The 22,258-nt window shown below is 36.0% G+C and overlaps 2 protein-coding genes across 3 annotated transcripts in view; both read right to left on the bottom strand.

The window, feature by feature from the left end:
* The window catches only part of LOC107048486 (calpain-C), a 33,889-nt gene extending 19,400 nt beyond the window's left edge, over nucleotides 1-14,489 (bottom strand). The window contains exon 1 of the mRNA XM_015271661.2: nucleotides 14,160-14,489. Coding sequence (XP_015127147.1) covers nucleotides 14,160-14,168 — 9 coding nt within the window. The 5' untranslated portion in view covers nucleotides 14,169-14,489. The remainder of the gene's footprint in view (nucleotides 1-14,159) is intronic.
* A 237-nt stretch (nucleotides 14,490-14,726) lies between these two features.
* LOC107048553 (SCY1-like protein 2) overlaps nucleotides 14,727-22,258 on the bottom strand; it is a 33,238-nt gene continuing 25,706 nt past the window's right edge. Inside the window, exons 13-15 of one of the 2 annotated variants that reach the window (XM_015271774.1) lie at nucleotides 21,265-21,572; nucleotides 18,283-18,426; nucleotides 14,727-17,651 (exon numbers count right to left, since the gene is read on the bottom strand). In XM_015271774.1, coding sequence (XP_015127260.1) covers nucleotides 17,535-17,651; nucleotides 18,283-18,426; nucleotides 21,265-21,572 — 569 coding nt within the window. In that variant the 3' untranslated portion in view covers nucleotides 14,727-17,534. Of the gene's footprint in view, nucleotides 17,652-17,848; nucleotides 17,890-18,130; nucleotides 18,427-21,264; nucleotides 21,573-22,258 lie in introns of those variants that run through there. The other variant, XM_015271773.1, reaches the window with a different exon arrangement.

The following is a 22,258-nucleotide window of genomic DNA, read 5'->3' on the forward strand; positions in this document are numbered from 1 at the left end:
TCATCAATAAAATTAAAATTCACATGATAAATTCAATGGGTGAATTAATTATGCCTAACGAACCATGCATGAGTGTACATTGTTTGCCAAATTGAGCGGTGGAATTTTTTTTCGTGGATAAATAAATTGCGCAATGCGTTGTTTCATTGCGTATTAGAAGTGTGTAGCTGGTGGTACCCACGCACCGAGTTCCTGCGGCCTGACCCCGATAATACCTCAGAGGTATTTAAAACATGACGACACGAGGATTCCATTCAAATTAACACCTCCCTCCAATTAACGCACGTCGTGGAAGAAAAACATTCTTAATTTGAGGATAATATGAATAGTCTTAATTGCAGGGTAATTCTTGTTTCGGAACTTGACGAGGACGAAATTGAAGATGGCATTCATGTCAACGGAAAGACAGGGATGAAATTTAATTGTTTATTCAAAACTCTGTGGCGCTGAAATCTAGCGTGTAAAATATCCTGAAAGTAAGCGACATTTCCATTTGTTTTAAGGGGTGACGGAACCCCTTTGTCTACATCAAATCTTAGAATTGTGTTTTCTCCTACAATTATTAATTTCTATCTATGACATTACTTTATCAACTCGATTATCGCATTGTTGAGTCAATAAAGTAGTTGAATGAATAAAAAAAAATAATTACAGGAGAAAACGCAATTGTAAAGATTCATATAAACGCAGGGGTCCTGTCTTTCCTTAAGGGGAGACTATTGTGAGTTTTATAAGCCGTGGGTCATTGGAGTGAGACTTTTCATACGTTGAAGATCGATTATATAGATCTGAAAACAAATAATTAGTGCAAAAAAAATTTTTTTTATTGTTCGTTTGCTCCAAAACGCTTAAAATGCCAAAAACAGTCCAGGGCCTCCAGTTTTTGAGCTACGAAGTATTTTTTTTTTTTAATTTTCGGAAAAATATGTGGAATAACAGTTACGAGCTATTTTTTAAAAATTCACCTGTTACATGGCTAAATTTGCTTTTTTGTATTTTTTTTACACAAATCGTGAATTTTTTTATATGAAAAAAAACCGAGATCAGCTATGTAGGAGTCGAATTCCAAAAAACTGGCTCGTAATAGTTGTTCCACACATTTTTCCGAAAATTTTGAAAAAAAAAATCTTTTGGAGCTCAAAAATTGGAGGCCCTGGACTGTTTTTAGCATTTTAAGCGTTTTTGGGCAAACGAACAATGAACAAAATTTTTTTTTACACTAATTATTCATTTTCAGATTCATATAGTCGATCTTCAACGTATGAAAAATCTCACTCCAATAACCCACGACTTTTAAAACTCATAGTAGTCTCCCCTTAACCCTACTCTGGTCACCGAACGCGACCCTGCGACTCTGGTCACCTCTGCGGGGATTCCCCGCCGTGTTGTTGAGGCTCTAGCGTTGCCGAATTCACTCTACACTGCCCGGGCACGGTTAGCGAGTTTCCGGCAACGTCGCGTGATCGACAATTTCATTTGAGGTACTTCCTCAGTGAGTTATACTTGGTGAAAATTTCCCAATGAACTGAAGACCTAAAATTTTGATCATATGTTGTTGAGCACATGTAAAAACGATTCCCAAAATTTCAAGTATTTTTTCCACGCGAATTTTTGAGATATGCATCGACAAAAATTTTAAAAAGACAAAAATTGAATGTTTGACGATGGATATTTCAAAAATTCACGTGGAAAAAATACTTGAAATTTTGGGAGTCGTTTTTACATGTCCTCAACAACATATGATACAAATTTTAGGTCTTCAGTTCATTGCGAAGTTTTAATCAAGTATAACTCACTGAGGAAGTACCTTAGTATGAGAAAAAATAATTCATCTGTTCGAAATGATTCGTTTTCTTTAGGAATTTCGAGAAATATGTTGTTCTAAAAAACTACTATAATTCTTTAGACACTTCAATTAACGAAGTCAATTTTTTTTTTAATTTTCCGGTCAATCAATTTTAATTAAAGAAAATCGATGCACGGCGGGGTTTCCGTCTTAGGGTGACCAATCTAGGGTTAAGGAAAAACCGCGATGAACTTTGAACGTTGTTGTTGGGGCTAGGAACTTATTGAGTGAATTTTGATATATCATGAAATCTGTTAGAAAGTTGGAAAAATTATGACTATACTCGATTTTGCCCCATGAATCAACGAAAATGAACGTTTTTCATTTTTACCTTTAAAATATTCCGAGTGTCTCAGTTTTCATCCGATTAACATTTTTTTCAAAATGTTCGTTAGTCACCAAAGAAGAAAGGTATGCGTCCATTTTACGATCCATTGAACGGGTCATCAATTGGAACGAAACGAAAAATTAATGAATCAATACGAAAGTAATAATCGAAAAAAAAAATTTCTTTAATTTTTCCATGCTCTATTCAATGCGTCAGAAAACGGATGCATACCTTTGCTCTTTGGAGTGTAACGAACATTTTGAAAAAAAAAAACATTTCAATCCGATGAACACTGGAGCACCTGGAAGATTTTACAGCTAAAAATGAAAAACTTTGTTTTTCGTTGATTCACGGAGCAAAATCGATTGTACTAATCGCTTTTCCTACTTCTTAACACGAGACATCATATATCAAAAGTCGCTCGATACGTCCCCTGCTCCTAGGAAGACTTTGAGATTTCACCGCGACACATTTTCTCTTATTCTAAGGGAATCTTCGTTTTGAAATGCAGAACTTTTGGGTTCTTAAAATAAGAACTTTGGTGTTCTTGAACTGATGATTTTGCCTGTTCCAACATAAATGTACTCATGTTTATAAATCCTTTATTATTCGTATATCACCTGAGACCTTGCCTCAAACGATATTTAATTAATATTATTTATTTGCCTGTCACTTAGGGGTTGACGCCCTGTGACAGGTGAGGTTCGAGTTCATACAAAAAAATATATAATAATGTAAAAATGCACAAATTGAATTAATATTCAATTATTCCAGAATTATTTAAGAATCCAATGGTTTTTAATTCAAGAACTTTTTTCACTTAAGGATATCTCGATATTAAACCATTGGAAAACATTTCAAAAATCTGAAAAAAATTAGAAAGTTTACTTTTGGAGGAAAATGAAATAATTAAAAAATGCAATTTTTCAATCAATAATTTATAAACAATTAATTTTCCATTGTAACAATCATTTGTTCGGAATCGTAATAAATTTATTCATACTCAGAATTTTACCAGAAATCGATTTCATGCCTGAAAAAGTAATGTTTCCGAAAGTTTAAACAATTTCAATGATTTATTTGTAAACAACGAATGTTGGAAAAAAAAATTCTGTACAAAATCTTATTTAAATGATGCTAAATATTCACAATTACTTTCAAATTTATTCTCATACAATTTGATTGACAAATTTGATGATTGCAAATGGTTGAGTCTAGAGCGTGATCTGTACCAAACAGTAAAAGATACTTGGATTATCCTTAAACCAAATAGGTTTTTGGTGATGAATTTTCGGGATTTTTCCTCTGAAATGAAGCAGTCACAATTTTTTTCTCAGTACAATTACTTCTAAAACCATGTTTCTTAAAATCATTAACTTGGTTTTAGAAACTAGAAACTTTTCTTCTTTGTGATCATGACGAAAACCGATTTTGTGTCACTACTTTTTGGGATACTCTAAAAACGGTTTCTGTCAACTGAAAAGTTTTTCATCTCTCATACCTGCGCACCCATTGAGTCGAATAAGTATTTTTTAAATCAATTCAGAATATTAACTGCTCTGTATTTTCAATGTCAACTACTCAAAGAAAAAATAACTTTTCAACGCATGTACTAAAAAATTTTCGTATAGATCAGAAAAAGTTCCAAGAAAATTATCCATGTCCTGCACCCAGAGAACAACTTTTGCTTGAGCTATTCAAAATTGTGGATAGCAATGACAAAGACTGTTGACCTTATATTTTCTAAGAAGTTTTGAAGAGCTTCATTAAAAACTCATCTTCAAGTGAAGTTCACTCATCTTCCTACCCATTTTGCTACCGAACTAATAACAATATCCTTGATTGGCTAGTTTTTCACTTCTCTCGTGAGAAGACCATTTGTAATTACCGCGAGTCTCCTCTTGTTCTCTCCTAATTACCAGAGTAATTACGAAATTTACGAGAATATATTTCCTGACATCATCCTAGCGCATACTAGTTCAAGGCGTGGCCAAAAATTCACCATTGTTCATCATCGATCGTATTTTTCAGCGAAACTCCAGCCCCATAATCATGTTAATAATCCGTTTTTTTATTATTTAGCTTGCGTCACATTCGTCGTCATCGCCAGCAGTTTGCAGAGAGAGACAGAAAGAGAGAGAGAACAACTGGTGAAAGCGCTGCCAATGGATTTTTAACTGAGGAAACCTTCGGCCCGCATGAACATTGCGATGATTGTCGTTCCACTAGAACGATGGGGAAGATGAAAATTACAGAGGAGCAATAGCAAGGGGGGATCCACACCATTTCACTCGGTGATGTCTCCGTAACTGCTCAAATGGATTCCGTGAATTTTCATTACCAAACATTTGCGTTTGTCGTGAGGCAAATGAGTCTCTCTCATCACCTTGTGTTTGAGTTACTTTTTTATTCAGCAAGTTGGCCGGATGAATTAAGTGACACCCGTTAGATTCACAACATGACGAGGTAACTCGGATATAACGGGAAAAACTGTGGGACTTTGCGTGCACTGCTCTATACCTCTCTTGCCCTGGTGCACTACGACCCATGATTCAAATTCAATTCAATTCATCCACTTGTTGCATTCTTTACACTATTCATTCCCCGCCCGCCCATGAATATGTAATGCTTTATTTTGATTTAGATTGCTTTCAAGGTCGGGAATGAGGACTGTTGTGTTTACATGCCCCAACAATTCTCTCGGGAAATCCATTCAGTGTCTGAAGAAACGAAATTGGTTCAGATGGAACTCTTTACGATTTACATTTCAATGAAAAATTGATGCATCTTGGAGACCGTTACGTCCATTAAGGAAGTATGGTCACAACTCTGTTGTGAAGATTAAAACTAATGGGTTTCATTGTGGTGCATAGTAATCGCTATCACATTTCGCAATTCCTATTCAATTGAATATTTTGTTTATTCACTTTTAATGAATTGCAGTACTTCCGGTGTCTGGTGTTGTAGGAAACATTGAATCCTAAATAAAATACGGAAAAACTAACAATTTGATGTTGAAGATGAACATCATCGACCTTTGAGTAACTCTGCGATACATTGTTGGACAGAAATTGAAATTTCGTGGACAGCTGAGTAATATTTCCACAGAATGATATGAATTTGATGAGGAGAAGGGGGAGGGAGCGATGAAACTCCAAATTTCACTGGCAATTCAATTGAATATCAAATCTCCAAGTAGCAAGAAAATAAGAATTCCTGAGCTTACTTGATTTTACAATGAAAACACGGACGACAAAATTTAATAAAAAAACCTATTGAATTCGTTAGAAAATTCTATTGAATTTCTATTGAACTGTTCTATTAGTTTTTGGCCGATTCTATTGAAATGTTCAATGGAAAATATTCAGTAGAAAAAGTCAATAGAATTCAATATTTCTATGTAACTTATTCTATTGAGATTGTTTCTATAGTATTCCCTCGGCTTAAATTTTCTAAATCTTTTCGTTTGATTTTCTTGATGAGAAGAAAAGAAAAATAGAATGAAAAAAAATTAGAAAATTTGAGTCGAGAAAATTCTATAGAAAATATATGAAAATAATAAGTTATATAGAAAAATCGAATTCTGTTGACTTTTTCTATTGAATGTTTTTTATTGAACATGTCAATAGAATCAGCCAAAAACTAATAGGAAGTTTAATAGAAATTCAATAGAATTTTCTAACGAATTCGATAGGTTTGTCTATTAAATTTTTTCGTGCGTGAACATGAATTGAAAAAACTGTGTAATAGAAAAAAAAAACATTAATTTTTCATTTTGATTAGTTAACGAATACTGTGATCTGAATTTCTATCATTTTCGTTCATTTCCATAGAATAAATAGACTCGCAGAAACTAAAGAAATTCTTTTGAAAAATGCGGAAAAATTGATTTTTTATATTAAAATTTACAATTTCATTGATTTTTTCATCGAATCGTGAATTTTCACCTTTAGTCCTTAGCTGAGTTTTCAGGGAATATCTCCGAATCTGAGGGAAATAACGAAATTTTCTTAATGGCCCTTTTCGTAGAGCGAATTAAGGGCTACAAAAAAGATTACGATAAAATTTTAGCCATCTCCCTTAGATTTCGGAATATTCATTGAAAATTGGCCAATAGTCAAAATCGACTTGAACCGTTTGACCGTTTCGGTACTGAATTATTTGACAGTGCAATCAAATGTCAATAATTAGTGGTGAAAACGAAAGAAAAATCAATTTTTAATACAAAACGTTTTGTATCGAACCTTGCGAGAAACATTAAAGTCTTAAAGTAATACATAGGAACGAACGATTCCATACTGAATATGAAAATTATCATCTTCCATGGCGTTTATGATAATCAAATATCAATAAAAAGTGTCAAAAATGAAGAAAGACCAATCAAGTAAGAGACCACGGTCCCAATAAATTCAAGAAATAAAAAAACCATGACCATACTTCATAATATATTGAATAAAAATTCTCAAGCATGAACTCAATTTTTCTTCTGAAAACTATAAACTTTTCTCCATTCACTCAACGACTAGAGTGGCAAAACAACTCTACAACTCTAATGTCTCAATTAATATTGAAATTTATGGTAGGCAATTCCATTCGATGCTTGAGAGAAATTTCCAGAATGACGGGATGTTTCAGTTTAATTGGTTTTGTCTATTCCTGAACCATTAAAATGCGGTGATGGGTGGTCAGTGGTTTTCGACCTCGTAAAACGACACATGAGGATTGTCGAGATTGAAATGAGGCTCAAGGATATTAGCTGAATGACTATTTGCTGATATTGCGTGTCACAGGCTATTAACTCATATGAATTCGATCCTTATCCAATTTCAAATGGTTGGAAAATATAATATGCGTTTCACTTTTTTATGAAAAATGGGGTAACAAATTAGTTTCCTTCTGGTTGCACTGACAATTGTTACGGTTGAGATGCTGTCACGGGACAGGAGTCTCGGTGGGGACCAGTGATTACCGTGGCAATTTTTGATTGTGAATAATTCGTTGCGCGTATACCGTTTTGCCGATTGCAATTCCACTTTCCCCGGATCAATAATGATACTTTAATTGAATTCAATTGAATGGGAATTCCGGAGCAGTCACTCTGTGATGATAAGGGGTTTCGGTCAATGAGAATGGCCTGTCATTAAGGATCAAATACCTACTTATTGCTTTTTTGTTGAAATTCTTTTTGCTTCCGAATGCACGGAGAGAAATATTCAATAAAAATTACTAGAAAAAAGATGTAAAAATTACGTTTCGAAACGTAATCTGGGAGCGAAGTAAAATTCAATAAAAAGTGTCAATCGTCACGTAAATTCTACGATCTGTTCCGTAAAAATTACTCATCCGTCCGACGCCTCACGGCTAGCCATGAGTCACCGTGAGGGGGAGATTTTAACAACACGTTCCGTAATTTTTCCGGAACTTTTCGTAAAAATTCTTAAACATCCAAAAATTTTCATGTTCTGAGGCATAATAAGTCTTGAAGTTTCTGTTAGATTTTACAACTTCCAGAAAAATTACGTGACTTTTTCGTATTTTTTCGGTGACAGACCCGAAAATTTACTGAACGTTTCAGATTTATTCTCTTATATTCCTATAGAAATTCACTGAAAACGATTCTCGCTTGCGGATTACGTGAAATGTTCCGTAATTTTTCTTGAATATTTCTCTCCGTGTAGAAGCACACTGATAGAAAAAATCTCTGACACGTAGAGTACAAGTTCTTGGCTCAAGAAACTACATCATTCGGGCCGTTTTAACTGAATGAATTTTTCATGACTTTGGATCAAAAAAATAGGGGAACTTGGCATAAAGTATTAAATATTGGACGGAAAGAGCAGGAAGTTTCGCGTGCATCATAATGCTTTCCATATTAGATCAGACTCGCTGGCAAGAATCTCTTGGCGGAAAGTAATCTTGCTTACATTTAATATCAATCTGATGAAGTTTCTATTCTCTTGTGTGAAGAATTCGTACTTTTCGCTATAGATAATTCTGTTTTTCATGATTTTCAACAGAGGTGATAGGGTTTCCAATCAAGTAAATCGGTCCTGAGGGCACACATCTTCCTCTCAGAATATACTTCAATTAGGTAAAACTAAGAATCTCTTGTATCAAGAGATTCATGGTCAAAACCCCATTCTCTTGTCTCATGAAACCACTTCCTATGACATCACAAAGATGTGGAACGCTATATAAATTTTCTTCTTTAATGTGCCGAATGTGTGTGTGTATGCGATCAATCATTTTGCGACGATAACTGAAAAAATAACTCTTTAAATGAATCCAATTGTGATTTAAAATATTCTTCCCAGTATGCCCTCGTGACCGAGTTCGATCATGAGATTGATCGCATCCATCTGTTGTTGAAAAAATTTATTTTGAATGTCAACGTAATGTTAAATGAATCGAAAGAGTGAAGGGTAATTCAAGGATTAGAGGAAATGGAATGTCTGACATTCATTGTAACGTTCAATCGAAATTTATCGATGAAAGTTCAATTCATCATAAGTTGTTTAAGAGATGAATTAAATGAGAATAAATTAGCGATTGAACGTGATATTATGAGAATTCAATGAATCATTGAATTCAATTAAAGATACATCATCATAGAAATTTCATTCGGAAGCAAATTGCTACTTTATTAGCAAAAATATATTGACTATGTTGTGACGAAAGCAATTTCCCACTTGTTTGCATTTGTCATTGTAAACTCATTTCACCCTACCTGCCCGGGAAGTTTTACTCTTGAAACTTTGAAGGTCTAAATTTAATTTTTCATTTGGAAATTTTAGGAAGCATTTTCAAAACTGAAAAAAAACTTGGAAACTTCACTTTTGGAGTACGATTTATAGAATAACATTTTTCGAAACGATTTAGTGTGCGTAAAGCGGTCGTTTTCCGCAAGGCGTGCGTAAAGTTCACGAGCGTGCATAAGGTGAATTCTCGTGACGTAAAGCAGAGTCTACAATCGACATACGTCTTCGTTTGCATGGCAATGCTATAAAATAGATATATGAATTACCTTAACAACGTGACGTAAACGAATGATGCGCGTTTCGTGTAGACTCTTGTTAAAGCCTCGCTTTACGCACTCGAAATTCACCTAACGCACGCTCTTGTACTTTACGCACTCGCCCACAAAAACAGTCACATTACCCCCACTACCGTTCCGAATAGTGAACTCGGCAGATACCACAAAAAATAGGATGTGTTACACATGTGTGAAAAAGTGAAACTTTACGCACTAGTACCACAATAATACTTTCTTTCATCGACAATCAATCTCCTATTCTAATAGTAGATTATGTCATCAGGCGATAAAAGTAGTATCTGGCAAATGTGGCTTTATAATCCGAGCCGAAGGCGAGGATTATAATCACATTCGCCAGATAATACTTTTGCCACCGTATGACATACACAGAGAGAAATGTTCAGTAAAAATTACGGAACTCACAATTCGCTCACCGATTACGGAATCGACTCAGAAAATTTAAGTCACAGTATCGTAATTTTTCACAGGAAATTTAGGTAAAAATTTCGGAATGCCCTGTAAAAATTCCGTTACAGTTCCGTCAAATTTCTTACAGCCACTTTTCGCTCCGAAATTACGGAAAAGATACGTAATTTTTATTGAATATTTCTCTCCGTGTAAAAATTATTTTTTGGAAGTCGTAATAAATTTGTCCACCTTCTAAATGTCGTGAGGATGGATTGTATTTTGAAAAATAAGGGTTCAAAAGAATAAAAATTTTCCAATTACTTATTTATGAGTAGGAAATATTCTCAGAAGTCACAATTTTTTTGCAAAATGTTATTTGAATGATTCTGAATATCTATCAATTCCTCCAAATTTTTCTCATCCAATATAATTAACAAATTTGATGATGGAAAATCTCTGAATCTCTGCATAGAGAGAAAAACGGGAGGACGTCTTTGGGCTCGTCGTCAGCGTGCTAGCCCTATAAACCAAAGCGTCCCAGTAGCGCAGGTTCGAGTCCCGGTGATGAAAGATTTTTTCATCGCCGGAAAACGAACCCAGTGCATGTGGAGTTAGTTATGTGGAGTTACATATAAGTTAGCTTAGAGGCAAGTGCGGGTAGGGAATTAGGCTGGGGTACCGCGTAGGTACTGGGACGGGTAGGTAAAAGACCACAACAGTCATACCATCTGGGGCACCACCCAATTTAGAGAGAAAAACGACAAACTTCTCAAGCAAGTCTTACTTGTGCCAAGAAAATAGTTTTTTGAAGATGAGCAAAAAAGCATTTTTTGCGCCAAACATGCAGAGAGTGCGCCGGAATAAAAAATTTTTGTCGCAAAAATACATTTAGTAGTTTAAAAAAAATGCATTTTCTGGACATGCAAGGAATGTCATTTCTAGTACTACTCCTTCGGTATTCGATACTCCCATACGTATTTTGCGAAACAAAATTCGAACCAAATTCTTTTTTGGCAATTTTCAACTAGCGATTCTGTTGGCCCAAACAAGACTTGTTTGACAACGTGTTTGTTTTTCTCTCAGTGTAGTCTGAGGTGTACACTAACCGGTAGAGGAACTTGAATATCCTTAAAAACAAGGGGAATACCTGATTGACTAGAGTCCTATAATTTTTTTCCGTTTTTTTGCAAAGGTAATTTTACAGTAATCAGGAGGGATTGAGGATAGATCAGAGGAACACGTGAACCCATGGCCTCTGGCGAGCGCTAGCTACCAGCCAACGAGGTTCCCAAGATCTCGGAAGGATCTTGAACCCCATACCATCGCGTCCCCAGGCTTGTCACGCTACTTTATCTCAGTACTCATCGTACATTCCAATGAAAAAAGCGATTCGCCCCTGGCGCTCGATCAGAAATCGATTGAGATTATCGCGCACCGGAAAATAAACTTTCTACAGTGTGCAAAAAATTAAGCGAAAGAATTGCTAAATTAATTCGTCCTTTTTTCTCTCATATATATATTTTTCGTAAGCGCACGGTCTCGCTGACGTCCCCTTTTTATACATCTCCAGCACGTGAGGAAGAGTCGGTCGTATATATTTTGTGTGTTTCGAGGTCGAGGCGAAGACGAGGCAACACACGAGACCCCGTTTTTCGAGACCAATCGACTCTTCCCATCGTCCAACACTGGAATTTCATAAATAAAAAGTAATAAAAATGAATAAAAAACTGGAAAATCGTGGAATTGAAATTCATGACCGATATTTCTCTTTATCAAGCTGGCACTCGGGAACTTTTCCTTTGGTGGAATATTACAACATAAGACGGCCGATGTAGTGCGATGACATTGTACAATTCAGTGGGCGGAAATACGAAAGTAAATAATATGCAAAAATGTGAGGGGGTCTAGTGGTGTGTGTTGCCTTTGTACATGACCTCTTCAGATGTGTAGAGAGAATTTTCACAAAGGTCGCCCACCTGTGCCATTATCACCGTGGGGCACAAAACGCCCTCGCGAATTGTATCACAATCGATTTCTATAGTGATGTCTTCCTTCGCCCCATATGGATTACTTCCGACGCCTCTACGCCTTAAACTCCCACGACACGCCAATTTTTTATTTCTCCATAGATCAGTGAATGTTTCCCTGAGTGTCAACAACTCCCAAATCTGATATTCTAAATCGAAATTTAGAATTTAGACTTGAGCGTTTCAGTACGATGTTGTGATCGAAGTTTTGTAATATATTGTTACAATTTTTCACTGAAATGTCCGGCGAGGAATTTCAGAGTAAAGTACGAATTTTTTTGCGTATTAAAAGCGCATAATGGCCCTAGGAAGGTGGTTTTATTAAAATTTCCGGCATATTTCTTGAAAATCTTTGCCAGTGAAAATTCACCATAAAAAATTGAATGAAAATAAAAATTGATTGAGAAAAAATTAACAGAAACTGAATATTCACGTTTTGATTAAGGATATTCAAGTACTTCGTTCAAGTCCGTAACTTTTTTTCAAGCAAGATTTCTGTTTTGTCGGAAATCATGGTATAAAGTGGCTTGAATCCATTTTTTCACTGAGAGAAAAATATGATTCTTCTGACTATATTCCATCACCATCGAATTATAGTCAAAAAGTCCTCAACAATTTTTCATGGGTTACGGTAACTATGGTCGGAGAAGTAATTACTAGAATGGAATGTAGTCATTGCAACTGTTTTATAGTTCTACTCACGATAGATTTGTCGTGGTTACTTTTGAACTTTGGTTAGTTTAACTGCATTTTGATTTGCAAAAATTACGCTTGTGAAGTTACTAGAATGTTATGTGCCGCATACAAAAAAAAATCGTATCGTTCACCAAAACTGCTTCAACTATTTTCTTATTGTAAATCGAACTTCAGATTTTTCTCTCAGTGTTCGGGAATTTCTTCAATGAATGAAGAAGCTTTTAATTTGATTGTTTGCAATTATCTATCGGGAAACTTATGTTCTTTAATGTAGCAAAAAAAAAATAGAGAGTATAACGAACAGTCATTTCAGGTTGTATGTACGAGAAAACGCGTTAAAACTATGAACTATTGGATCGAAGTTAGGATATACAGCTCTTATGGACGCAGTGTGTGAAATTTCATTTTTTCAAACATCTTAATCTCGGTAAAATGTTTGGAAACTAAAGTTCATATTGCGCCTCAAAAAATACGCTTGGTTTATTCTATAAACTCCGAAGAGGATTTCCGGAAAAAATTGTCCAAACTTCATGGATATCCTTAATAATTCAAGTAAGTTGGGGAAATCTCGTCTTCCTGCTGCCTAAAAATTTGGAATTTCATTCCATTTCCGGTGTAATTGGAAATCTCATTGTTATTCCTCCATGAACTGCGATCGATGTCGCTCTCCAGATAATGAACAAAACTGTCCAAGAAATTTCCATTTTTTTTTCAAGATAAAATCTCTTTTTTTCGTTAATAGAGGAAAATCCAGAAGAAGTTGCTACTTGTCTGTTTAATTTTCATTCACCCCGAATTGGAAGTTAAAGGTTTTATAATATACGGGAGGGTGGGGTAAAGAAACAAATTTATTGATTGAACTCAGTCTAAGCTTATCACAAAGAGAAATAATTATTCGTTCATTTGAAAAATGAAATTATTCTATTTCATGAACAATTCAACACGTCGTGAGCATTTCAAAAAACGTCAAAAGTGTCCTTTTACCCCACCCTCCCCTACTGTTAAAATTTTTTGGTTGAAATTGCCGGTACATTTCTGGGAAACTTTTATCAACCAATAGTTTCACTGAAATTAAATTTAAAAATTGATGGAAACTGTAAATTGAAATTCAATTATTCCTTGAAAATTGATAGAAATCCGGTAAACCATTTGGTTTCTTGAATCTCCAGTCAAAAATTCGGCATACTTTGGTACTGAATATTCATATTTTTATTGAAAATTCAAGTAAGTCGGGAAATTTTCGTCTACTTGATGCTTGAAAATTTAGAATTCCATTTAATTTTCAGTAAAAGTGGAAATTTTACGTTTTTGTCGTGATTTTTTCCACCTAAACTGAAATCAATGTCGCTCTCCTGAATATGACGACTAAACTATCATAAAATTTCAATTTCTATCCAATAGTGTATCGTTTCTTTTCACTAATAACTAAAAATAGAGAAGAAATTGCTATTAGCCTGGCCAACTCTCTTTCTTCCCCAATTGGAAGTTAAAGAGCGTAACCATCTTATTAACAAAATTGAAAAATTATATACAAAAATAATGGTTATATAGCGAGCATCAAAGAGAAATTACGATCGAGCGGTGCAAGTCTCTGGGCCGGCATGCGTGTGGAAAAAAAGGCGAGAATAACAGTTTAAAAAATGCGGGTCTCCACCGAGCGTGACACGAAAGTTTCGACCTCGGTCGATGAGAGAAAACCTTCCTGAATTAGTAACCCATGTGTTGGTCGGGTTAGCAAATCGAAAGAGCGCATCAAACCATCTCAACAAAATTTCAACGAATTTTCCATTAACAACTTTATTACTGTGAGTTTTCACTTACATTCACCATTTTTCAAGCTCCAAATCGCTGTCCTCAGTTGTGAAATCCTTTCGGGGGCCCCACGGGACCCTCACTCAAGCGATAATTCACTTTTGACCTGTGAAAATACGATTATTCCCCCCCAACACTTGACACTCAAATACTCGCGGGGTTTTCCGCCTCGATTGGCGGGAAAAAAAATTCACTTGTCACTTTTGATTTGTCCACGTAATCCAGTGGGTTCTAGCACATAAAAATAGCAGAAAAACTAATTGCGAGAATTGAAAAAATACTGAACGATATAAACAAATTGGAGGCGCAACAGATACACTCGATCGTCGGCCGCACGAAAGAGAGACTGCCTCGAATCGGAGTAACAGACCGATCGCTGTGTGCCATAGTCCACCTCCATTTATCCTCCCACCTCTTTTCCAAGGCACCTCATTGCCTTTCCAGTTCCAGTTCCAGCTCATTCCTACCCCGTTCCACACGTTCACGTATCTCTATATAAACATTTACCTCGAGGAACCGGGAACAAACGGCGTTTTGAAATTTACTCCGATGGAGAAATGAGATAATAATTACATGTTTGTCATTTCCCACATTTATTTTTGATATCATACATTTACTGTATTTTATCTATACATCTCTAGACGCGTGTTGTGGTTGTAACTACACAGTCAGGGGATTTTATTGCCGAACCAACGAAAAAAGATCATTAAAATTGTGATTATTTTCCTCTTTAATTGGGGGGGTTTTTCCATTTTTTTTCTCTCGTTAAAATACAATTCTTCTCAAAGTAGTCCATGTAGTATCTGCGGGAAGTCTGTGAAAAATATAGACCATTTTCGTAGGATGTGAGGTGAAGAGCTTCACATTTGACATTTTTTTCATTATGTTTTTCTCTTCTTTTTTTTGCTCTTGGGATTCTTTTGTTGTTTAACTTCATTACATACGAAAATGTATGCCCGATGTTTACTGATTGATAAGGTAACGTTGAACTTTCATTAAATCTACTTATTTTTCTTCTCATACTCTATGCGCCCTTTCTTCATTAAATTTCAAATGTAAAGACTCAATAAGATAGAAAGCGAAAAATTGATGTAAAGATAAAGATTATCGTGAGGTTTAATGGTTTACTATACACATAATGATAGATATTTTCTCTTTCTTCCAATAATGGTGCCTTAAACACACTTGCGAGAAGTCGAAAATTTACGATCCCTCAAATATTACATTGGCACTCCTTTTCTTGAGTATTTTTTAAAATTCATTTTAATAGATTGTTCTTCTCTTTAAAGTTTGACTGAATTAAAATATCGATTCAACTAACAGAGTGTCAACATTTCCCTCAACTTCTCTTTCGTTTGATTGTGATTCCCATTCCATTTCTTCTCATCGGCTTAATATAATATTTATTGGAGAACGGGCGGGTTCACATGTATTATTCGATTGTCTGATGCCTAAAGTACACACATTTGGTGCTGAATTTAGGGGGACAAAACGACGATTGTACTTCTCAAAGCGTTTGGTACATCGATCATTATAATTTTCACGTTTCATTCGATTGATTGTCGCTGATTGTCACTAATTCATTCTCCCATTTAAACTTTCAATTGTTCATCAGTCCTTCATGATCGACTCCAAACGCTCTAGTATTGATTTGTCATTAATTCATTAATCAATTTTGATCGCTTAAATTTTAAGGACACTTAATTTCGTAGTCTTAAAATAGAGACACAAAAAATTTACGGAATATTTTTTTTTCTGTTAGATTTTCATCATTTTACGCAATTATGGCTAATTAAGTTTGTAACTCTGATTAATTTGATGATTATCTTATGCTCACTTTCCCCGTTGTACACACAAACTGTACCTCTTCATTTTATTTTATTCCTTAATTTTTTCGATGAAACGATCGTGTATTAAATAGACGGCGACCTGCACCTTTTTTCCTTTAATAATATATATATTTGATGTCTGGAGTTTTCAATGATTTATCGACGTTTATTAATTGCCTTTAAAATTCTCGGAGTGCGAAAAATTGAAATGCCATCGACTATAATACAGTGGTTTTTTCTTCCCTTTTAATACCAGTAGATAAATAAATTGTCTCTATTTATGAATTCCAGGTACAAAAATCGGTCAACAAATGACCTCATTATATGCGCGTGATTTTTTTTATTCTTCATATATTTTCTTCTCATCTGTAACCATTCGTAATCATCTTCACAGTTTTCCTTGCACTTTGATTTGTTTCTCTTTTGTGTTACGTATGATTGATTGATCGAAGTAAAAGGCCAGTGGAGTAAGGTGCAGAAGCATCGACTGAAGAACTCGAACCATACGCGATGACGTGGAACACCAATCTTGTTTGTGCTCTTTTTTATTTCTCATCCCTTCTTTTCATCCCTCGTTTTCCTTCTCTCACTTTTATTCTTTCACGTATACGACAGATTATAGAGTATCACAGTGAAGAGGAATTTTACACATATAACGACACGCTTCTTTAACTGAATATGTTTGTTCTTTGTTTTGAGAATTTGTATAGTAATGTGTGCAATTTTTTATACGTAGTAGGTAAATAGATTGAAATTATGATTGTGACATTTTTTCTGTCTTCAATTAAGTGGCTAAAATGTGGCAAAAAATTACCTGGATCATCAGCTAAAAATTCAGATCGTTCACCACCGGCGATCGTTCGATGTTAAGTTTTATCCTCAGGGAAAATGGATTTATTTATCTTTTAAACTCACTCGGTTTATCAGCCATCGATTTGATTTGTGCACGATCTTCGCTAGTACAAAATCTAATCTTAATAAATAGTGATTGTTAATGCAGTTTTAATTGAAAGTTACATAAATTGACGATTCACATCGAGACAAGACGAGACAAGATGTTATTTCAAGAGGCTGGCCTTTTTCGTTTTAGATTTGTAGGATTTTTCTTCACAATTTTTTTGTTTTCAATTATTTGGATTCTCAGTGGATTGCCAGAGTGCTTGCCCCGGCAGTTTTCCGAGTAAATACTACGGTATCTTACCTACATTTATCATTCACAAAAAATATCTTTGGACGAGGCCGAGAATATGTGTGTGGCGTTTCACATGTTATATTCTTCTCTAAAAACCGAGATTTAATTATCTTTTATCGTCCCTTAAAAGCACGCCTCCTCGGTTCTTCATTTGGTCTGGATTTTTAAATGTACTTTCTTCGCTTTCGTTTCTTTCATTCATTAAATCTTAAAATAATGAGGCGCGCAGCACCGTATTACTCTTTTTATAAAATTAAATAAAAATACTCGAGGCCTATTCTTTGAGATGTAAATAAAACGTATGTACAAGATACAATTAGAGAAACTAAAATTACTGAAATAAAAGATAATGGTAAATTAATATTATTGCGCCCGCATCTGTTCGATCGTTGATGGTCCGTCGATTGTAACGACGATTGATACTGGATTCGTTGACGTATCATCATCAGGGTGATAGTAATCCCAATTAGCCCGTTGACTCTGCAACGTAGATACGCAGAGGAGATTCAATGTGCCGATTATAATATCGTACACTTTTTTCTTTGCATACGATAGTTTGTTGCATAGTTTTTTACTTAATTTTGGTAAATTTTTGTTTGATAATGATGACATGTGTGGCGGTATGATGAGAGTAAAGCACGCTCGTTTAATTCCCCACCAACACCGCAATATCCACAGAGCCACACTTGGTTTAAGAACGACCGGAGAAAAGTTGGCACTGTAACCGAAAAAATACCCGAAATTCGAGAATCGCGATAGACAACAAAAGGAATATATCGAATTATTTTTTTCCAAAGAAATATAACAATTATGCATTCCATTTGCTTGAGATTTTGTGGTAAACAATACCTTGCAAATAATGCTCGTACATTGGAATAATTTAAAAAAATGACAAAACGAGGACACAAGGATCTTGAGAGAAGAAAATAATAAAAAGAATAAAAAAAATAGATTCTTACATCTTAACCAAGGGTCAGTGGGAAGGCTGTCCCAGTGGCTGGATTGATGGAGAAAGTGGTGGTATTGGTAGATGTGGTAGTTGTGGTGGTGGTGGTGATAGTTGAGGTGGTAGCCCATTGAGGTTGAGGCAGATGGGGGGTAGTTGTCTTACCATGCCGGTGCCAAATTGCTGGAGTAGGCCAGATCCCTGCTGTGACGTCGTCGATGAGACTGATGGTCTTCGGGAATTTCGGATACTTGTCATGCTTGAGCTGAGGAGGTAGGGTACACTGCTGCTGGTCGTTGGCATTCCACCCTAGGCGATAGCGAAAGACTTTTGTTTAAAGTTTTGTGGGAATTGAAATGGGATTAATGAAAATGAAATGAATGAATCAAATGAATCTGAGGGGTGGTTCACCCCGGGAAATGCTATATTACGATACTAGTGAAAAAAAGTAGTTGTTGAAAAGTGTGATGGTTACAGGCTGATCCAAAGGGGAGACCTGCAATCACGCTTTTCAGAAATAGTATTTTTCCGGGCTGCTGCGATGGGGTTTTTTACTCGCGTGGCGTTGGCGTCCGAGCCGAAGGCAAGGAATGACCAACCACGCGAGTAAAAAAACCCCATCGCAGCAGCCCGGAACAAGATTTTTTTGTAGTAATTTTCAAGTTTTCGGCTTTGGGAAGTATGCAATACCAATTCCCAGACGAGAAATCGTGAGAAGCAGTACAGAAAATACATATGTATCGTACGATATTTTATGATGTTCCATTTTTTAAAAATCCAGTGCAACGTTTTTTGAAGCCTCTATTCCGCTAATTCAGTATTGTTATATTTTTTGTTGTATTCTAAATTTTGCATATTTTATTATATGTTGAAAATTATTTATATTGTAAAATTATATATATAAATTGTTAATATAAATACTGTAATTGGCCCTACGGGGCTAGCGCACTGCGGTGGTGGGCAGGCTTAGCATTGGGAAGCTAAGCAGCGTTGAGCGTGGTCACTAGATGGATGGGTGACCGCGCGAGAACACCTCAGGAAAGAAACATTATTTGGAAAAACTGGAAAGAGCATTTTGGGAAAAACAAATATGCGGAAACACGGTATGAAGGAATAAGAAACCGTATAAACCGGAAAGGTATACGGTGAAATGGAATAATAAAAGGAAAATATTATAAATACTGTAATTTTTTTTAATGTAAAAAATATACGTGGACGTCCGCATGAAAAGGGACCACTTTGTCGATTCTAGTTTCCGAGATATTTACGTCTTTCTCTTGCCAACTCCCATTTAAACGCATGTTAAATTATTTTTTCGATCTACTTTAGCGTCGTCACTCTTTACGCTATCAAGTTTATTCTGGGCTCTAAATGTTCAGAATCAGATCAAGATTATGGGAATATACATAACTCCAATAGTGCCAAAGTGATCCCTTTTCATGCGGACGTCCACATATATTTCTATAAATAATATATACGACAGTATATATGTATATAGTACATACTACATCCCTAAAAATAAAAAACCACAAAAAGCAGAAGAGAAATGAAGAAGATGAGGATTATGACGATTCCAAAAAAATTATTCAACAATTAAATTCTCATTGTGAAAAACTTTGTTGAAATGATTCATTTTTCCCGCATTATTATTGAGATAAAAATTAATGAAAGTGAGAATCGCTAAGGTTTTACTATTCTGCCACCCGTGGAAAACAATACGCGCGCGCCCTGTTCTAGTGGTGGGAAGAAAGTGGTTCTTTGCCAGCAAAACGTGTAAAAACGTTTTTTTTGCAAAACGGGAAAAAACGTGCCCTTTTTTCACTTGCATCATCATAGTATATTTCGATACGAGTGAAACAGAATTTTCACAAATGTGAAGTTGGCGGCCACTCACACAAGCTAAAAATTCCCTTCTCACATGTGTCGAATAATATTTTTTGACAGTGAAGTTACGTTCGGCGCGTGGCCGAACTGTATTTTGTTCGTTTACAAGTAGACGAAAAAACTTTTTGTTTACTTTTTGTTTACTAGTAAATGGAAACGCGCTTTTCGGCACAAGGTGAACGTCGCAGCAGTGTCAAAATAGTATATTTCAGGGCGAGTGCCATGGGGTTTTTTAATCGCGTGGTGTTGGCATCCGAGCCGAAGGCAAGGACTGGCCAACCACGTGAGTAAAAAAAACTCATAGCACTAGTCGTGAATGATATTTTTCCGTAATGATATTCGCGTTTGCGAGTTTGGGGAAGGGCCAGTACCAATCGTATATTACGATACTAGTGAAAAAAAGTAGTTGACGAGTGTCAGGATTGCAGACCGAGGCGAAGCCGAGGAATGCAATCACACGAGTCGGAAAAGTGGTTTTCGTTCGACTGACGAACATAATTTGTCTTCACAATGTACGTAAACAGTGTTTGACGGACACGAAGAGCTTCGCGCGGCGTGCTTCAAATTCGACTTTTGCACGATGTGACATAAAATATTATAGATCATTCAGACATAAACTTCGTTTTTAACGAATGTAAAGTTTACAGACCGAGCCAAAGGCGAGGTCAGTACTCACATTCGTTGAAAACGAAGTTTAAACGAAATTTTGCCTTTGTACTCTAATGCACACACGGAGAGAAATGTTCAGTAAAAATTACGGAACTCACAGCTCGCTCACCGATTACAGAATCGACTCAGAAAATTTAAGTGACGGTATCGTAACTTTGCCAGAAGATTCAGATAAAAATAACGCAACGCTCTGAAAAAATTCCGTGACAGTTCCGTAAAATTTCTTACAACCACATTTCGCTCCGGAATTACGGAAAAGATACGTAATTTTTATTGAATATTTCTCTCCGTGCAAGTGTTGAAAACGAAAGTTGTGCCCTTGCCCTCTAATGTACTATTCGATTATGTACTATTGTATTATTCACAATGTCATTTCGTGTCTGTCAAACGCCATTTACGAACCGTACAATGAAAAATGTTGTCCGGGCTGTCGTTATGGACTTTTTATATTCGTGGGGTTGGCAGGCCTCGCCTGCGGCTCCACCCACCAACTCCCCACGAGTAAAAAATCCCATAACGACAGGCCGTAAATATACTATTCCCGAGGTAATCCCCCCTTTAACTGGTGAATCCATTATAACAATTTAAACTTACAGTCGGAGGTGACAGATTGACGTTGGAGCCACGACGTTCCTGTGGTCCTGTACTAGAGTGACGTCTAATTGGCAGGCCACCACCCGGGGTACCTCCTGGGGAACTGGAGCAGGATGGTGCAATGCGGATCTTCGGTGTCATTAGAGTATTGTCGGACAGTCGACGACTGGGGAAGGCACTGCCGACACTCAGGAAGGTGCCGTCTCTGGCCGACGACGATGACGAGTACCACCAATTTGAGATCATATTGGTCATGGAGTTCTTGCGCTGCGTCATGTTTTCCGCTGATGCTGTCATCGACATTGAGCCTGGAGGAAGAACCATGGAACAATGATAATACGCGAGGAAAAATTTAATAGAAAACCTTAGCGAATTCGCTAGAAAATTCTATTGAAATTCTCTAGAAATTCGATGGGAATTCTATTAACCCCTCACGTACGGGGTCTATGCCATGCCATGGGGTCGATGCCATGAGAGAATGAATGACTCTCTTTGAAATTTATTATTTCCAAACCTATGGAATTCAACTCAAACAAACCAAGAACCACGAAAAGAGGAATACTGTAGCTTCAATTACATATCGGTTTCATAATTTTCCGTCGATTAGAAGGCATTACATTTTAGTTGGATTGAGCGTACTCCATGCTTGGAAACAAAAGGGCCGTGTTCGTGAGGGGTTAAAATTGTAGGAAATTCTCCGGAAAATTCTATTTGCTTTTTGCGCAGATAGGAAATAGTCAATAGATTTCGATTTTTCTATTAAGGGTATACGACAGTAAAATTAAAATATCTTCACTGGCCCTCGGGACCCATTGAACAGTTCGTAATATATGATGAAATATGGAAATAACTAAGGAAAATCGCGGACCCAATCGATTTTACCCCGTATAACCACGAAAAACTTCATTTTTTCCTGTTGTTACCTTCAAAATGCTCCTTGCGCCGTAATTTTCATACGATTTTAGCTTTTTTTTAAATGCTCGTTACACTCCAA

This window comes from Diachasma alloeum, unplaced genomic scaffold (assembly GCF_001412515.2).
Source record: "Diachasma alloeum isolate Michigan unplaced genomic scaffold, Dall2.0 Dall_scaffold_00194, whole genome shotgun sequence".
NCBI classification, from domain to species: domain Eukaryota; kingdom Metazoa; phylum Arthropoda; class Insecta; order Hymenoptera; family Braconidae; genus Diachasma; species Diachasma alloeum.